The 13,272-nt window shown below is 42.5% G+C and overlaps 1 protein-coding gene across 1 annotated transcript in view; it reads right to left on the bottom strand.

The window, feature by feature from the left end:
- Positions 1-300: 300 nt before the first annotated feature.
- Positions 301-13,272, bottom strand: part of GTPBP4 (GTP binding protein 4) — a 377,564-nt gene continuing 364,592 nt past the window's right edge. Inside the window, exons 16-17 of the mRNA XM_069648006.1 lie at positions 1,250-1,393; positions 301-1,166 (exon numbers count right to left, since the gene is read on the bottom strand). Of these exons, the coding sequence (XP_069504107.1) occupies positions 1,014-1,166; positions 1,250-1,393 (297 nt within the window). The 3' untranslated portion in view covers positions 301-1,013. The remainder of the gene's footprint in view (positions 1,167-1,249; positions 1,394-13,272) is intronic.

Raw genomic sequence — 13,272 nt, 5'->3', positions numbered from 1 at the left:
AAGTGAAAAGTCTAACGCCCTCCTAAGAGTGAATTTTGACCACACTACCAGCTACCACTGTGAGTCCGGAATAACGCAAGGGAAACATATGGCACATAACCTGCAGATCCTAAGCCTCCATCCGAAGACTTGTGGAAAATCTTCAACAGTCATAGGTGGATCTTGTTACTGATCTGCCTTGGTTGACACTACATTTAGAAAACAAAGAGCAATACTCATGTCCAACCACTAGATGGATGACAGTGCACATCATGTGAATTTAAAACAGATTAACAAACTGCCACTTTCAACAGACCTGAAAACATTGTCATAAAGCATTTATTGATGTTCAACATTTCCAAAACACAATTACAAGAAGAGTGCAATAGAATGTGTTTCCTCAAAACATTGTTCTTTTAACAATGATCTGAATGGAGAATAGAAAGAAAAACATATGAACGGCTCAGGCAAACCGAATTCCAATTAGCTTGTAAAGAAAGACACATGTATAGTAATATTCTCTTCTGGAATAAAAATGGTCACCTGTGAGGTTCAACAGCATTTTCACTTTTCAGGTTACCATGCCATTGGAATGCTACGGTTTAAGCATTTGATGGCGCATTAAAGATTCCATTGCAGTTAGATAGAAGACTCACCTGAGGCGGATTCTATTACGAAAACTATATAATAAAACTGTGTGGGTCAGACACATTGACACAGACATCTCCCCACATCCAGTATTTGCCATTTGCAATAGAAATATAAAAGCTTCAACAAAGGGGACTTTGATTTATTCTGAACACTCAAAACATTAAATAGAAATTGTCCAGAAACTTGGAGCTGTAGATCAGAGCAAGTCCTCCTGTGGTAAGGCAGAGCATGTAGAATACTGCTAGCAGGACTTAAAAGTCTCAAGGAGCCACTTATAATATATATTAACATTTACAAGTAGGACTGCAGTTTGACTTTTTTTAATTTTTACCACAACTCAAAGTATTTTTGGGAGTAGTGTTTTCTTTAAAATAGTTTTTTGTTTATCTTCTATCAGTCTTTCCAGATTTCCTTTTCCCAGCTAGCAAATGTTTCGGTTTTAGATCAAATACGTGCCGATCTGCTTCTCCTTTCTTGCCCATGCGGTTCATTTTCTTTTGTGATTTCTTCATAATTAGTTTTGCCTTCTTTACCATCTAGGTGAAAAAAAAAAAGTATTATATATGAGGGCCAAAACGGAAATTGATACAGAGTAACTTAACATAAAAGTAATACAGACCTTTGCATCACGAAGACCAGAAACATCACGGCGAGCAGTAGAGTTGCTACGGCTGCGAGTTACAGATGAGGGTGGTTCAGATTCCTCACGCTTCCGCTTCTTTGAGACACTTCTGGACCGTCTTGCTTGTAAAGCATAATGTGCCTAAATTTAACAAAGAAATAAACTGCATATTACAGCACCTACATTTAAAACATCCAAGTCATTAATGTTTATCCATGATAAAGACCTGTTCATTAAATTTAAAATGACAATTTACGTACAATAAAAGGTAACCAGACAGATAAATAACTAGTTATCCAAAAGTAATACTTTTTAAAAATAGATTTTTGCATGTGGTAATGGTACAAAACTATCAATATTAAACATCTAGGACAATATTATTTATATGCATGTGCGAAACCATGAAGTACGAAGCTCATCAAAATCAAAGGCATACCCAGAGGCACTCCTGCAGGAAAAAACCTGCAAAGAATATTCAAATTTACCAATTCTATGTTCTTAATAACATGTATTTGTTATGTTAAATACTGAAGTGAATTATTGTATTTTTAATGTGAAATAGTCTGTGATTCGAGTAATGCTCACAAATAAATCGAGACCATTTACATCACTGGTCTCATTGCATATACAAAGCGCTTCTCATTGCTGAACACAATCTTGTACAACTGATAACTGCTGATTGTCACCTTTTACCCGTGCTTGCTGCAGCTCACCTGTTCCTGAGCCAATCTGCCATAATACGTAGATCTTAAACTAAGACCAAACCATGCTTATGCTCCAGATTAGTATCACGTACCTTCACTTAGCGCTAAGCTCACTGATCCACCCCACCATGACCACCAGAGATTCCAGGCACCACCTGATGCCTTCTCTCAACTAGAGCGCCATGCTTAGCACACCCAACAATCTGCCAACCATACCAAAGAGGCTACCTGCTGAAGTTGACATTCCGCCAACCCCATTCCAGCCCCATTGCCTTCTAGAAGCATCCAAACTTCCTAACATACCAGAGTGCCCCACCAATCCTTACCTCAACTCACCAGACCTATGGATCCAACAACTAAGAAACCCACACCTAACCAGCCCTGTTCACTGAAAATGAAAGATTATGCTGTAGACTCACGCTTTCCTCTCAGCCTCTTCCTAAAATCCAAACTTTGACCAAGCCCCACATTCCCACTACAACCATCAACAGCCCTAACAACTCCAAAACCACAACCCTCATTAAGGGCGCACTGATCAATGCTAGATGTCTACCAGCCCACGACCTGGACATTGCCGGCACTATAACCCCACCGAGACGTGGAACCATGCTGCCGCTGGACCCGCTCTCTCACCATCCCAGACAATTACTCCATCATTAGACTCGTCAGAGACTAACCACGCCAAAGGCAGAGGCATAGCCTTTATCTCAAAAGCGGCACTAGGCCTTAGGCCTATATCTAACCAAACACTCCCCTCAGCCGAATAATTGTCTGTAAAACTACCTATTTCAGCATCTCAAACCACCACTATCCACCTTGTATATAGACCACCTGGCCCCACATACACATTTGAAGAAGATATCACTCTTCTCCTCTCAAGCAACACTAAGCCTGTCTCACAAATAATCTTACTCAGGGACCTCTATCTCAAACACCAAGATCCAAATGACACAAAGACTCTAACCCTAGCCAGCTCAATGGCTGAACTAGGCTTCACACACCGAACCTCAGAACCCACTCACAACAAAGGCAGGACACTAGACTGGCTAGTTGACCTCAATTGTAACATCAACATGCTGTCCAATTCTCCTTGTGCGTGGACAGACCACTACCTGATCTCATTCACGATAAAGGATGAAGGCAATCCGAATAATACTCACAAATTTGCCCCCTCCACTCAAACTAGGAATACTCAAAACATAACAGTGGAAAAGATACTCCCGCTACTTCAACCGATCATCAATGCCACCAATACCAAATACTCTGACCCTACGGTCCTAGTGGACCTGTTTAACCAAACCGTATTAAACGCCATTAACACCCATCGCCCCACTCAAACTGCGCAAGGCCAAACCCTGTGCACTTCTAAACTCATGATTCACCCCACACCTCAGATCAATGCGTAAATCTAAAAGAAGTGCAGAAGCACTCTGGAAAAGTCATCCAACAGCCCACAACAAAGAGAACTTCCTAACAACCTCCCTTAACTACAAAGAAGCAATCCTCCAATCGAAAAAAGAAACCTACAATACCTGTAACTTTTTATTTTTTATTTTATTGTAAAACTTCAGTTCAATATACAAAATCAAACTTTTGTTACATTAAATTAAATCCAATCCACCTCCCAATTCCCAAAAAACAGACCAAGTTCGATAAGCTCAAAAGAAACCAAATCGTCAATTTCCTTCGGAAAAAATTTGTAGCTCAAGTTGAGGCATGTTGCCAAATTGGATCGAGAAAATTAATCAGGCTGCAGGAAAGCTTGATGTTTTGGCCTGCTGCAACATGATCCCCACCATTCATCAGGGTCATACATTTGAGGTTTAAATTCATTCAGATGCAGTTCGTGTTGGTCAGTCAACATTGGACACGCAGTTACTAGATGTTCTGGGGACTCGACTTCCAATGATTTGCAGAACCGACAAGTGTTGATTGCGGTTTCTTTGTTTTTACATAACCATAGCATTTAATTTGTGTTTAAGGCATTCAGACGAAATCTCAAGAACTGCTTCCTGTGATGGCGTGATGGACAGTTCGTAAGGTATTTTGGTTGGTGATGCAGTTTTACCAAACTTTTAGAAGAGGGCAGGGTGGATTTGAGGGCTAGCCTGTTATTGTATGTTAAAATCCAATCCCACGCGGCTAGATTCTTTTTGGCATGTTGGGGACGCATAATGAGCTCTTCTTCACCTATATTTGCATCAACCATAATTGCATTGAGTTTGGTCTTCCATGTTATTAGAAGGGATGAATACCTGTATCACACAAGCCAAATCCAATATGAAAGAACTCTTTGATGAACTCAGAGCTGGAAGCCCTAGCACCTCTGCCAGTTACCTGCATCAAAGACACCACCTGGTGCTCTAACAAAGTCAGCACTACTGAACAAAATAACCATGCTCTAAAATAAAATAGAGACCAAAAAACTCTTAATCCTGTACACCGCCACCAAAACCTTTACGCCACTCACCAAAACACTGAAACCTTTCCATTTCTCTCCTCTCACCACCAAAAAGGTAGAGGACATAATATCCAAGCTAAAACCTTCAAAATGCCAGGGAGACATCTGCCCTGCACCTATCATCAAGGAGGCAGCCAAAGAATTGGCGCCCTTCATCACCACACTAAACAACTCATTTCAAACAGGCATAGTTCCCAACAACATTAAAGACTGAAGCATGGGTCCTCCCGCTACTCAAGAAGCCAACTCTTGACCCTAGTATCCCCACAAACTATAGACGCATCACCACAACCCCATTTCTCCTCAAAATCATTGACAGAGCAGCTTATCTGCAGATCCAAGAGCATTTAGAAACTAAATCTCCTGGGCCAAAGGAAATCAGGCCTAGGCACAGTACTGAGATGGCCCTAAGTGAATTAAAGACTCAAATCGAGGAGTAAAAGACAAAGGTAAACTTGCCCTCATCCTACTAGATCGGTCGGCGGCGTTCAACCTAGTGGACCATAAAATCATCTGCTCGCACCAAACATCAGTAGCACTCTTCTCCAACAAAGCCACCACATGTATACAGTCATTTTTAGACAATGGATCAATACGTTTTATCGCCAGCAGCCTCGGCCAACCCTGCACCGGTCACGTGAGGTGTCCCCCAAAGCTCCTGCATCCGTTCAATGACTTGGAAAAACTGGGTGTCACCTACACCAATTACGCAGATTAAACCCAGATACTCATCCATGTCACTGGAGACTATGACACAGACACCAAAGTACTTAACAACATCTACAGAATAATTCATGTCTGGATGGCCAAACATGGTCTATGTCTTAATGACGAGAAGACCGAGCTTCTTCTCTTAGGCTCCAAGCTTAAACTTAACAAATTAGACAAACAATTCAAAACTTTTAATATTGATGGCAATTCCATCAAGGTGTCCAAAGACGTGAAAACTCTTGGCATCTACATACACACATCCCTAAACCTATCAAGACAGGTTAACGCTTCGGCCTCCTCTACAGCATACACATGCAAGTTAATCACAGCCTGCAGACGATTTCTCTCCACAACCAAATGCATTTCCATAGCCAGAAGTCTAGTACTCTCCAAGCTAGACTATTTTAACGCTCTCTACTTGGGAACCAGTCAACAGAAACTGAGAAAGATGCAAGTTCTGCAAAATAATGCCATCAGTGCAGCATTGAATATTCCCAGATCTCAGCATATTTTCGAGGTAAGACGCAACTTGAATTGGCTCTCGGTTAAGCAAAGGATCGCCTACAAAACCCTTTCACTTACATACAAATGTCTTGCTATCCTAGCAACCAGCTACCTAACCAAAAGCTTCACACACAACACCTCTGACCGCCCGCTGAGATCGGCGCAAGCACACTGCCTTAAAGTACTTGGCTTCACGCTACAAAAGGCAGGAGGGAATAGCTTCCCTGTCCTTGCAGCCAAATTATGGAACACTCTTCCTTTACCACTCAGAACTGAACAAGCCTACCATCCATTCAGAAGGAATGCCAAAACCTGGCTCCTTGCTCAAGAACCCGAGACACCCGTCTACCTCACGACTTGCCGGCAACTCAGTAAATATCCAACCCCAATCGAATGCTTCTCTTTAATGTAGAAGAAATGTACCCCTGTAGTTTATGTAAATGCTGTATATTACTGTGTATTTTTCTCTATATGTAAATACTTTTTGTAATTTGTGACATTTATCATTGTACCTATGTAACCGCTGACTAATGCGCCCAGATGCCTGCGGGCTGGGCGCGCTATACAAATAAACAAAATACAAATACAAACAACTATCAATTCTTGAAAAGAATCTTACAAAATATAAAATCAAAATAATATTTTTGATTGTTTTTACAACAAAGTTTTGATTAAGGTAGACACAGTGGCTCACTGAAGCCTACATTTGACAGAATTGACAGGTTTCATAATTCAAGAAGAGTAGTTAAATGGTCATCTAACTAGATGGATTATTTTTATTATTATGGTATTTATTGAGCTGGGACCTAGCTTTGAGAAGCAACAGAGCACTTTACAGAGGTATACAACAGTACAGATGCATAATGGAGCGCTTTTCAGAGGACACAACAGAACAGATGTACAGCGAGGGGTAGGATGCAGAGGGACGCAGAGGAGGGGTACAGCTGGAAAGGGTGATGGGGAGGAGAGGTGCAGAGTGTGTCTAGCAAATCAGGTGGCGTGAGGGGGCGACGTGATGGCCTTTGTGTTGAGGAGGAGAGACTTCTTGAAGAGGTGGGTCTTGAGTTCTTTTCTGAATTGTAGGAGCGTGGGGGCAGGTGTGATGCGGACATGGAGGTGTTCCATAGTCTTGCGGCATAGGCAGAGAAGGCTTGTTTTCTAGTCCTTTCCTGTTTGCAGCAGCGAATTTCGAGTCTGCACGTGTCTTGGCTTCTGGTAGTGCATCGTCTGCTGGAGATGCTTCGTTTCTCTGCGTGATAGCTGGGTGAGTGTTAGGCAACGTTTGTATGAAGTACCCTCTGGGAACACTACAAACAACTCTGACTACAGGTATAGGAAACCCAACCTTTGGTATAAGCTTGTACTACACAGTTTTGGTAGCATGTTGAGCAGCCAGGCTTATCTCAAGTGGGGTCAATGTGAGCTGTAGGGGAGTTACACAGAGATTCACAGTGACAAGTATTCAAGTAAACACTTGCACTCAAGGTTTCTTGGATAAACAATTATTAATTTATCAGTCAGTTAGAGTAAGCCTTCTTCATAAGGGGGCAATTTAATAGTAACACACAAATACACTTCAATACTATACACTCTTAGTTTCTAAATCAGTAAAGACCCTTTTGGATTGGCCCACAGACACAACCTACACCCTCAGGTGACTTCAACAGCTAGGGTGCTGGGGACATTGATATCTTACTTTTTGCATTAAGAATACTGTTATAAGTTGGTAAAAGGAAAAGGTTATTAGAACAACAAGAGACCACAAATATTCTTAAGCAGGCACATACTTTTGGATCCCCACAGCAGAGTAATTCAGTATAACAGGCTAGGCCAAAGTCAATGAGCAAAGGACTTATATAGGATGGGGCACATCTGGTAGGTAAGTAGAAAAGTTTTTGCACAATGTTTTACAATTCTTTGAAGAGAAGAAGAATCAAATGTAGGGCCACAAGCCGTTAGACTTGTGACGGGTAGAAGATACAAGAAAGTCTAGAGCAAGAGGTGAGTTCTCTCAGACTTTGAATTTAATAAAAAGTGCAGCAGATGACTTCTGTTCCTGTGCAGTTCTGCAGAACACACTGTTCCTTGGCATCAGTTGTGGGGAAAAGTGAGAGGACTTCTGGAGACTCCTGCACTGCAATGGGATGGTCATTGCTCGCAACCGGCAATCTTCAAATCAGTGGCTGTTTAGTGTTTCAGATACTGGCATCTACCGCAAATAGCAACACCGCGGTTCCTGGCTATCGAGATGGACTTTCCTTGCTTCTGGGGTCCAGCACTCTGTTGAGGGGGTTTAGGCTCGGTCAGTCCTACTTCCTGGGAGTCCAGAGGATCTTCCTGAAGCTCTAGGCCAGTTTAAAAGCAACGCACACAATCTGGTGTTCCTCTCCCTGGCTATACGGTTTCCAGCAGCAACTCTGTGGAAATTCAACCAGCTCTGAGAAGGATGTCCAGGTGGCTTACTTTGGAGTAGATTGGTCCCACCAACTTAAGGGGAGAAGTCGTCCTTGCAGGGGCTTCTCTGTCGATACGAATTTGGAGTTTCAGCACAGCAGCAGGGCTTCACCGGGCAAACCAACGCTCCAGGAGTTGCAGCATGTGCCCTCTTCAAGTTCTTCGGTTCCTTCGCCCAGTGGTCGACTCTGCCTTCCAAGCCCTTTTATTCAGTTCTCTCCCATTCATTCGGGCCAAGCCGTCAGGCACCCAGCAGGGTGGCTGTCCTTACTGGACAGTCAGCCGGCCAATCACTACAGAGTGCATTTGGGTCTCCTAGGAGACCAAGCACAGGGAGTTTCGGCCATTGCCCTCACTTCCTGCCTACCCCAGACACCCTGGAGCCAGAGGCGGGCTTAACTCGTGAAACCCGCCAAAGGCAAAGTGAACAATGGGACCAGACCTGGTTTGACGTGCAGAATAAATCTGTGAGAAAAGGGTAAAATGAAAATGTTACATGAGAAGCTAGATAAAGGGGATGCTAGGTAACCCCTCCAGCACCCTATTGTAAGATAGTGTGTGCTGGGTCAAGAAAGTTACAAACGTCAGTAAAGTCAATTTCACTTCACTGCTCTGGGAAACAGTAGTTCATCCCAGAGAAAGTATTTAAATCTTTGGGAAACAGTAGTTCATCCCAGAGAAAGTATTTAAACCTTTGGGAAATTTAAAAGACTTCCCTGTGCCACTGCACTGGAGGTGCTTTGTGACAATGAAAAAGATGACGCCTATGGAGTTTGTCAGGCGCCATAACTAAAAGAAACACAAAGCTCAGAAATCACATTAAAATACATGAGAGAGTGGGAAAAAGGGTCTCTTTCTCTCCAGGTAAAAAAAAAAATCAAGTCCTCAAAAATCAGCAAATTGCTGGGGGTCTCTAAGGTGGAGAGAATTAGCACATTTCTGAGAATTCTCCCTAACAGTGACTTAAGGCCGACTACCTTATAGATGAGGCAGCAAGACTTGAAGGTAATTTGTGGGAGCCAGTGAAGGCTTATGTTATATTGATTTATACTGTGCACTGCTACCAACTGTTAGGCAAGATTTGGAGCAGTACCCTTTGGGTGCACTACAGCAACCTTGACCTGCTGGCAATAGGAACCCAACCTTTGGTATAAGTCTGTACTACACAGGTTGGTAGGGCGGCTGAGCAGCCAGGCTTATCTCTAGAGGGCTCAATGTGAGCAGTAGGGCGGTTACACAGAGATTCACAGTGACAAGTATCCAAATAAACACTTACACTCAAATTAATAATTGTTTAATCAAGAAACCTTAACAGTCAGTTTGAATAAGCCTTCTTCAGACAGGGCAATATAATGGTAACACACAAATACAATCCAAAATACACACTGTTAGTTTCTCTAAATCAGCAAATACCCATTTGGGATGGCACACAGACACTTCCTACACCCTCAGGCGATTTAAATAGCTAGGACACTGTGGACATTAATTTATCACTTTTACATTTAGAGCAATACTGAGATGAGTGTTAAAGTAAAGAGATAACAGAATAAAACAAGAGATCACACAAATATTCTGAAAAAGGGAAGTACTTTTGCACCCCCCCCCCAATGCAAAGTAAAGAAACCCTTTCCTGGAGGGAAGGTAAGGCACAAGCAGAGGAGGGAAGAGTCATTCAGTGAGCCAGGCCAGCCAATGAGCAAAGGTCTAGGTGAGCTGAAGCACTTCTCGCAGGTAAGTAAAAGTCTTGCACAATGTTTTAGAAATCTTTGTAGAAAAAGTAGAAACAATGTAGGGTCACAAGCTGCTGGGAGGCTTGTGACGGCAGAAGATGAAAGCAACTCCACAGAAGCAACCAAGACAGGTCTCAACTAAGATCAAGTAATGTTACAACAACAAGAGGCGAGTTCTCTTAGACTGTACAGTACCTTTGGTTAGAAGAAATGGTTCCAGCTGGCTTCTGTTACTGTGTGGCTCTGCAGCTCCTTTTGTTCCTGTGCCTCAGTCGTGGGGACAAGAGGGAGGACTTCTGGGGACTCCTGCAACACAACGGGATGGTCGGCGACAGAAATGGACAAACTTCTATTCAGCAGCACTTCGTTGTTTCAGCTCCTCGCATCTCAGCAAATAGCACAACCGCGGACTCTCGGATATCACTCCGGACATTCCTTGCACCTGGGGTCCAGCACTCTGTTGAAGTGGCTCAGGCATTGTCAGTCCTACTTACTGGGTCCCACTTAAGTGATGCATTCCGTTTGGTGTTCCTCTCCCTGGCACTTTGGTTCCAGCAGCGGAAGTACAGCCAGCTCCGACAGGATGTCCAAACGTGTTCACTTTGGAGTTGATTGGTCCCACCAACTCAAAAGGGAGAAGTCGTCCTTGCAGGGCTTCTCTAGTCGAGGCGAATTCGGTGCTTCAGCACAGCAGCAGGGCTTCACCGGACAAACCAACGGTCCAGGAGTTGCAGCAGGCGGCTCTTCCAAGTTCTTCTTCGGATTCCTTTGTCCAGTGGTCGCTGCCTTCCGAGCCAAAAATCCTCACCTTTTATGCAGGTTTCTCCAATCCTTTCCAGACTACCTGTCAATCACACAGCAGGGTAGCTGTCCTTGCCAGACAGCCACCTGGCCAATAACCTTTGGGTGCATACCTGTAACCAAGAGTATTAAGCACCTGGAGTTTCGGGCACATCCCTCACTTCCTGCTCCTGCCAGACATACTGGAGCCAGAGGCAGGCTTCACTTGTGAATCCCACCTCAGACAAAACGAACAAAGGGGCTAAACCTGGTTTGGCGCACAGAGTAAATCTCAAGAAGCACCTTTTCCAGCAAGAAATGGCGGAAAAAAGACTGGGGCCATTTTGACAAAATGGGCACCCCTGGGTGCGTTACTGCAGCTGTGAACGCAGCCCGCGGTAAAAACACACAATGATAGTAAAATGTAAACCACTGCCACCAGCCATTAATTGTAGAAAGGGTAACATAAAATGGTTACATGAGAAACTATACAAAGGGGTTAAGTAACCCCGCCAGCACCCTATGGTAAGATAATGTGTGCTGGGTCTAGAAAGTTACAAATTATAAGTAAAGTCAATTTCACTTTACTGCTCTTGGAAACAGTAGTTTATCCAAGAGAAGGTATTTAAAGCTTTGGGAAATCTAAGAGACCTCCCTGTGCCACTGCACTGAAGGTGATGTGTGTCACAATGCAAAGATGATGCCTATGGAGTTTGTCAGACTCCAAAACCAAAAAGAAACCATGTTAAATCACAGAAAATTACATGAGAGTGGGAAAAAGGTCTCACTCGTTCCAGGTTAAAAATTAAAAATTCCTAGAGTCCAGAAAAAGTGCTGGGGGTCTTTAAGGTAGAGAGAAATTAGCAAATGTATTTTCTTTATTTTTTCTCTTTATTTAGAATTATCACATAAACATATCAATACATTACAATAACCATGAAAAGAAAAAACAAATTCCAAGCATATTCATCCAATCAAAAACATACAAAACTAAACTCATACATGTGTTCTCTACCCACCCCTAAGACTTTAATAAAAAGACACAACATAAACTAGACTGAACACAAGATAACTAACATTTAACATAACATAACCCCATTCCTCAACATCTATTCCCCAGCAATCAGTAAATATTAACTACACTATCCCACCACTACCCATATAAGTCATTAAAGGCTCGCCATCGTTCCAAATATTCACCCTCTCGACTTGATCTGGTTGATTGAGATTTTTCAAATTGAGAAAGTACCTGCATATCTATCAACCAATTCTCGAACTGTGGCTTTTTCCTAGTCTTCCACACCTTTAGAATTTGGTTAGTTGCCACCAACAAAGTTCAGTCAATTCAGAACGACCAACTACATGCATTCTTACATCTACCCTCACTTGAAAGAAAAAGAGCAGCCTCAGCAGTCCGTGGAAAAGGAATATTCACCACAACTTCAATTCTATCTATGATTTCTTTCCAAAATTCTACCACCCTCTTACAATCCTATAACATATGCGCTAATTATCCCTCTATATCTAGACAGCCCCAACAACGATCATTATCCAACAGACCCAATGCACACATCTTCTCCGGTGTCCATTATATACGACCTAAAACTCATCGGCGCAACTTCAAATCCATCTTGGCCTTCACTGTTACCCACCATGCATCAACCCGCGCTTTCAACAGAACATCTCTTCCCATATCTGATTTCCATGCTAGACGTAGCTTCTCCCACGCCACCCCTATGCATCCGTCATCTGGCATTAGCTTAATATAAGTTGATACCCTACGAGGAGGGGGTGGCAAACCAATCACATATGTTGGGTCTTCAGGTTAATGGAGCATTTAACATTTGTTGTCTTTCAATCTCCAATTGCTTTAAGGAGCAATATCTTCCCCATTCCCTTTTGCCCAGGCTATAACTCTCCATTAGCTCAACAAAAGGAACCATTCTCTAACCCTGCCATACATCTTTAATTTTTAAGATGCCCCTATTAACCCAGCTTCTCCAATTTAACAATTTGTCAATTTGCAGCTCTGGGTTGAGCCAAATAGATGCCTCTTCGTACATAAACAAGTCTTGTCTACATCCTAGGATCCATTCCACCAGTGCAGTTCTTGTCACAGCCACAGATTCCAATGTTCTCCTTGGATTAGGCAATCTTCCAAAAGAATATAAACTTTCTAAAGAGAAGGGGCTAAGTTTCTCCCTTTCTATCGTAAGCCAAAACGGTTCTAATCCCTTTCTCTCCATAAAATAATAAAGCCCTTTTTTGGTAAATCGTATAGGAAGTGATTGTATATAATAAGTACTTTTGGAAGAAGCATCATTTTTACAGCATTCACTTTGGCCCAAAGACTCGGTACTAAACAATGCCACTTATATCCCTTCACAAAATCTCAGCTAATTTATCTATATTAAAACCCATCATTATCTTTGTATTCCTCACCAGATAAATCTCTCAATATTTTACATCTGTGTTTGCCCATTGACAATTCCAATCTAATAAACCCCTACTCGCAGGATTCACTTTAAGAGGAAAAATACCTGTTTTCCCCCAATTGACTGTATATTCAGACAGTGAACCTACCTCTTCTAACATATGTTTCAAAAGATTTCCGCCCTCCTCCGGATTGGACCATACAATATTTAAATCATATGCATATGCCAGGATTTTAACTTC

The sequence above is a fragment of the Ambystoma mexicanum genome, chromosome 2q (genome assembly GCF_040938575.1).
Source record: "Ambystoma mexicanum isolate Mex_15411 chromosome 2q, UKY_AmexF1_1, whole genome shotgun sequence".
NCBI classification, from domain to species: Eukaryota; Metazoa; Chordata; class Amphibia; order Caudata; family Ambystomatidae; genus Ambystoma; species Ambystoma mexicanum.
The sequence above is the reverse complement of the archived record's forward strand: the minus strand, read 5'-3'. Positions and strand labels throughout refer to the sequence as shown.